The sequence below is a fragment of the Microtus ochrogaster genome, unplaced genomic scaffold, assembly GCF_000317375.1.
Source record: "Microtus ochrogaster isolate Prairie Vole_2 unplaced genomic scaffold, MicOch1.0 UNK74, whole genome shotgun sequence".
In the NCBI taxonomy this organism is placed as follows: Eukaryota; Metazoa; Chordata; class Mammalia; order Rodentia; family Cricetidae; genus Microtus; species Microtus ochrogaster.
In genome coordinates, this window is record NW_004949172.1 from 883,573 (window position 1) to 889,661 (window position 6,089).

The window sequence follows — 6,089 nt, forward strand, 5'->3', positions numbered from 1 at the left end:
AAAAAAATGTTAAATATGGGACTCTCCTCCATGGGACACAACTAAAGGGTAAACAGAAAATCAAGGTAGCGTGGCTCGAAATCCCAGCACCTGGGAGGAGACAGGAGGATTGTGAATTACAAGCCAGCCTGGACTACATAGCCAGATCCAGTCTTTAAAAAAGCTTGGGGCTGGGGTGGGAAGATAGCTCGGCAGTTAAGAGCACTAGCTGCTATCACAGATTCCAGAGAGTGGCTCTCAACTGCCTCTAACTCCAGCTCCACTGAACTGGGCCCCTCTTCTGGCCTCGGCTGGCACTGCATGCATGTGATACACAGACATCCATGTAAGCATAACACCCACCCACATATAATAATAAAACTTTAAAAAGAAACAGAGCCAGGCAGTGGTGGCTCATGCCTTTAATCTCAGCACTAGGGAGGCAGAGGCAGGCGGATCTCTGAATTGAAGGCAAGCCTGGTCTACAGAGTGGGTTACAAAAAAACAAAAATAAAATAGAGAAAGAAAGAAACAAGAGCCAGAGTTCATTGGATGATGGTTTCTTTGGCAGGAGGGGAGATAGAGAAGCAGCTTCAGAGCTCTTCAGTGCCCACCCACATCCCACCCCACCCTGGCCTTAGGGACTAGCCTCGGGGCCCTGTTGCTGTGAAGTTCAATGTTCTGAGGTAGTCCGGTACTTTTAATAAATGAGATCTAGAATGTACAGTCAAGTCCCAATGTAGCATGAACTGGCCTTGAATTTCCAATCTTCCCACCACAGGCTCTTGAGAGCTGGGATTATCAGCACGCTGCACCAGGTGTCTGTTTGGAGTGAAGCTAGAGTTCCTTGGAGCTGGATGTGGAAGTCTGGGAAGGTGCGGAGAGCTCTGTGGCCCAAGAACAGCTGGAGACCGAGGATACTGTGGCAATGCCTACCAGGGAGACACCCATCTTTACAGCTTGAAGGAATAGGAAATGATGTCACTACATCGAAGCAAGGCTTCTGCCTGCACGCCTATGGGAGTCTGCAGCTGGGACACGTAGAAGTTGGCTACATCCAAGTCTGTGGCTCCAAACTGAGCGGTCACATGCACACCTTCATGCAGCGTGAAGCTCACAGGGTGCCCCACCATGGCTAGGAGGCTGCGGAGGTAGCGCTCTCGGAGAGCGGCTCTGGCCCGCTGTTCCTGCAATTCTGGGGGGTCTTGAATACGACCTTCTCCTCCGACTTCTGGAACTTTTGGCCTCAGGAGGGTCCTGCGTCCATCAGGGACAAAGCCTCGGCTAAAGCCATCAGGGCCCCGAGGGAGGCGGAGCACTGGCACTGGCATAGGAATGGGCATCGGGGTCTGCATGGCCCTGGTTAAGGAAGAATGTAGAAGGGGTTAAGGCGACACAGCTCTAATAGAGACAGACTAGTGTTTCACCTCCACACCACAGCTCTACTGTTTAAAACCTGTGCCAACTCCCGACCCAACCCAGGTAGGGAATTTTGTCTGTTGTTAGATGGTTTTTTTGTTTGTTTGTTTGTTTTTTCGAGACAGGGTTTCTCTGTGGCTTTGGAGCCTGTCCTGGAACTAGCTCTGTAGACCAGGCTGGTCTCGAACTCACAGAGATCCGCCTGCCTCTGCCTCCCGAGTGCTGGGATTAAAGGCGTGCGCCACCACCGCCCGGCTGTTAAATGGTTTTGGAGACGTATCCTAGCTAAGTATCTCAGACTGACCCTGAATATACAGGCACCCTGCCTGCCTCTTAGGTGTGCAGCAGGTTTGTGACACCAGATGGGGCTCTTTTGCCTTTTTTTTGGGGGGGGGGACTTTTTTTCTTTGTGAGAGAGGGTCCTAGGCCACACTGGTCTTAACTTCCTGTAGCCCAGGATAACCTTGAACTTTTGACCCTAATGCCTCCAAGGGCCAGGATTACAGGCTTGCTTTACCACGGCAGTTTACAGCGTGCATGCTAGGGGTGGTAGTAAATCTTCCTGTGTGAGAGGCAAGCTCTCTACTAACTGAACTGCATCCCTGTGCCTTTCTGTCTACCTCTATCTCAGCTTTCTATGATTCTGGGGATAAGTCATTAAGAAGAGTCCCAGCCCCTCTGAGATACAGCGTCTTCATTCTAGCCTCACTCAGGCCTGGCACTCACATCCACAATGGTCCAGAGGAACTGCAACTAATGTATGAAAGCAGCCTGGGCTTAAAGAGACTGTCAAATTTTTTTTTAGTGTTTGCAGTGTCTTGGGTTTTGTGGATGTGTCACGGTGCACGTGTGAAGGTGAGGTCAGAGGAGAGGTCGCAGGAGTCACAGGGAGAGGACTACATGATGGCTGTTAGCTTGATGGTGAGTGCTTCTACGCGCACTGAGCCCCCTTGCTACAGGAACAAGGCTAGCTGTTCCTTTGCTAGGTCCAGGCTGTCAGAGGTCAGAGAAAGACTGCTGGAGCAAGTGCTTTCTCCTCAGCCGGTTCTGTTAACAGCCTGGGCCCTGAAGGCTCTGGACACAAGGTGGGACTTGATTGATTGATTGATTGATTGATTGATTTATTTGGTTTTTTTCGAGACAGGGTTTCCCTGTGGCTTTGGAGCCTGTCCTGGAACTCGCTCTGTAGACCAGGCTGGTCTCGAACTCACAGAGATCCGCCTGCCTCTGCCTCCGAGTGCTGGGATTAAAGGCGTGTGCCACCATCGCCCGGCGGGACTTGATTTAAGAAACAAAGACTGGAGGCAGGCGGATCTCTGTGAGTTCGAGGCCAGCGTGGTCTAGGACAGGCTCCAAAGCTACAGAAAAACCCTGTCTTGAAAGAACCAAAAAAGAAAAAAAAAGAGAGAAAGAGAAAGAGCGAGAGAGAAAGAAAAAGAAACAAAAACTGACTTAAGAGATAAGAATATTGCCCAGTAGTGGTGGTGCACAACTTTAGTCCCAGGACTTGGGAGGCAGAGGCAGGCAGAACTGTCTGTGAATTCCAGACCAGTCTGGTCTACAGAGTGGTTTCCAGGACAGCCAGGGATACACAGAGAAACCCTGTCTCCGGGGGTGGGTGTGGAGTGGAGAGCACTGGCTGTTCTTTCAGAGGACCTGAGTTCAATTCCTAGCACCCACATGACAGCCCACAACTGTCTGTAACCCCAGTACCAGGGGATCTGGCACCATTACACAGATACAATGCAGGCAAAAACACCAATGCATATGAAATAAATAAATTGTTTTTTTTTAAAAAGCTACGAATATTGCTCAATTGGTGCCCAGTGCTTGCCTAATATACAAGAGGCCTTGAATTCCATCCCCATTACCATATAAACACCAGACTCTGATGAAGACGAAAAGTTCAAGGTCTACAAAACAATTTGTAGATCAGCTTGGGTTACAAGACATCCTGTGTCAAACACACAAAAGAATTGGAACCCCTACCATGTTCCACTCTTAGAAAAAAAAAAAAGAAAAACAAACAAAACAGCAACAACCAGGTGGTGGTGCGCACCTTTGATTGCGGCACCTTTGATCTCAGCACTTGGGAGGCAGAGGTAGGGATTTCTGTGAATTCGAGAACAGTCAGGACTGTTGCACAGAGCAACCCTGTCTGGAAAAACAAAAAGGAAAAAAAAGGGCAATAAAAAGGACTTGAGAGAAGTAAGGAAGATTATGTGCTAATGTCTAGAATGTCTAGTAAGGACACCTAGAATTACTCATCTTCCCTGCTGACCTGACCTTGATCCAGAGATCCTGGATTTCATGCTCAGAGGTTAAAATCCAAACCCATCCATCCCAGTGCCTGGCTAATCTGTCCCATGACTTTGGTCAGTGAAGAGGCAGCAGTTCAAAGGTCTTTCTTTGGGGTCTCAAGGCGAGCAGAGCTAGGCCAACACCTATAACCCCAGAACTTGAGCAATTGAGACAGGGAACACCTTGGACCAAGGCCAGCCTTTGGTAGTGGAGAGTTCTACAAGCAGCCTGAATTACGTAGGAAGGGGACGGGGAATGGGGACGGGGAAGGGTGGAGGTATAGGACTTGTGGAGCAAGCATTAAACGAGTTCCATCAATAGTTTAGCATAAATTGTGGTAGAGCAGGCCTGTAATCCCAGCACTTGGCAGGTGAAGACGGGATGGAAAATTGAGTTACCTTGGATCACACTGTGAGTTCAAGACAAGCCAGGGGCTACAGCTTGGAGGGCATTAGGTCCACCTAGCGTTATCAGGATAGTAATTGGCTGAGCTTCCAGGCGAGGAGGCACGTGTTTATTTGTTCACGCACACCAGGAGATAACTGTCCACTCCCACCACCGTGCAAATTCGATAAACTGGGCCATTTCAGAGAATAAGCAGCCAGAGGGCGGATCTGTTCCCTCGCAGGCGCCCATGGGCAGGTCAGCTTCCTTTCTAATTCTAAGCGTGTCCTCCAGCCCCAGGGTAGCCACCTCCCACCCCGCCCGGCGGGCGTCCGAACACAGTCCCCCTCCAGGTCACCTCCTCTGGGCAGCACAGCAGACGGCTGACAGGCTCAAGGCCGTAGCGCACTCACCCAGGCCGTCGCTGAAGACGCTGCACTTCCGCCCGCACTGCCGCCACCGCCGCACAGGTCCCGGCAGGCACCCAGCCCGGACCGCCTGGGTTCCGCTAGCGCAGTCGCCAAAGGGTCCGGGTGGGCACCGAGACCCACGTGCCTGAGTTCCGCCCGCGCCGCCGCTTCCCCACGTGTTGGTTGGCCACTTGTGGGGCGCCGGGTCAGCGCTGGGCTCTGCTAGCTTGCGAGTTAGGGGAGTCTAAGATGCCCACTTTAGGGAGCACGAAACTGAAGCTCAAAAAGTTGGGCATGGTGACTCCCAGGCTTGGAATCCCCAGCGCTCTCTGGAGATGAGGCAGGAGGAGGATTGTCAAAGTTCAAGGCCTTGTCTGAAAAAGGTTTAAAAAAAGAAAAGGAAGGAAGGATCTGACACCTTCACACCAATGCACATAAAATAAAGTTAAAAAAAAAATTTAAAAGAAAGAAAAGGAAGAAAGGAGAAACGAGTAGTGCCTCACATCTGTATTCTCAGCACTTGGGAGCAGAAGCAGGTTTCAAAAGTTCAGGATCAGCCTGTGCAAAAATGAATGAATGAATGAATGAATGAATGAAGCAAGCCCCACAAGAAAGAAAGGAAGAGAAAAGGGAAGAAGAAAGACAAAAGGAGGAAAGAAAAGAAGGAGATGGCAGCAAGCTAAGGAGGCAAAAAGGAAAAAAAAAAGCCAAGGCTCTGCCGTCATGGCCTCTTTAATCCCAACACTTGGGAGGCAGAGGCAAGTAGATCTCTGTAAATTCAAGGCCAGCCTGGTCTACTGAGAGAGTTCCAGGACAGCCAGGACTGTTACACAGAGAAACCATGAAAGGAAGAAAGAAAGAAAGAAAGAAAGAAAGAAAGAAAGAAAGAAAGAAAGACAGGCCAAGGCTCAGAGACTCAATTTCTTCTCAGCCACTTGAGAAGTGCTCCTGTCCCCTCCCTTCCCCTCCAGGAGGAAGGTTATTATTCTCTCAGCCTTCACAGACCCTGAAGAGGGCTTCCAGTGTGCTGCATCTTGGATGGACAGAGATCGTTCATCTTGTCCTTTAGCCCTTTCTGCAACCTTAGTTTACAAAGTGAGAAAACCCGATGTCCTGCAGGGGAGAATGGGAAACCTCACCAACCTCGGTCCAAGTAGAACTGATTTTATTCCCAGAGTTCCGCTGAGGGAGGGGAAGACAGTGGCATTCCCATTACTGCCTGGTGCACAGGTGTTCTGCAGACATTCCTGGAAAGCGCGCCCCTCCTCACACAGTTGTTGATTAAAGCATGAAAGCAGAAGCTGGGTACCAGGCGCCTGCCTGTCCGAGCTACCAGGGAGGCCAAGCTGGAGGACTTCCAAAGCAGAATCAGAGAGTCCTACCTCACTGAGAAAAAGTAAAGAATGGAACTGGTGACCCGGATCTTGCTCTCTCAGAACCTGCATTCGCTTTCGAATTGGGGAAGTGGCTGAAAGTGAGCAAATAAACCAAAATTGCTGGGCAGTGGTGGCGCACGCCTTTAATCCCAGCACTCCAAGGCAGAGGCAGGTGAATCTCTGTGAGTTTGAGGCCAGCCTGGTCTACAAAGTGAGTTCC

The 6,089-nt window shown here is 50.3% G+C and overlaps 1 protein-coding gene across 2 annotated transcripts; it reads right to left on the reverse strand.

Annotated features, from left to right (window-relative positions):
* Positions 1-523: 523 nt before the first annotated feature.
* On the reverse strand, positions 524-4,556 carry Gemin7 (gem nuclear organelle associated protein 7). 2 transcript variants are annotated; one of them, XM_005370298.2, is made up of 2 exons: positions 4,497-4,556; positions 524-1,338 (listed from the first exon to the last, which is right to left on the reverse strand). In XM_005370298.2, exon 2 carries the CDS (start codon positions 1,332-1,334, stop codon positions 933-935), a length of 402 nt encoding a protein of 133 aa, XP_005370355.1. In that variant the 5' UTR covers positions 1,335-1,338; positions 4,497-4,556; the 3' UTR covers positions 524-932. The 2 variants fall into 2 exon arrangements, with proteins under 2 accessions (XP_005370355.1, XP_026633398.1); XM_026777597.1 differs by lacking the exon at positions 4,497-4,556 and adding an exon at positions 4,098-4,401.
* Between the last annotated feature and the right edge of the window lie 1,533 nt (positions 4,557-6,089).

Coding starts and splice junctions, on each gene's coding strand:
- Gemin7 (XM_005370298.2), bottom strand. CDS start 1,334: ATGCAGACCCCGATGCCCATTCCTATGCCAGTGCCAGTGCTCCGCCTC.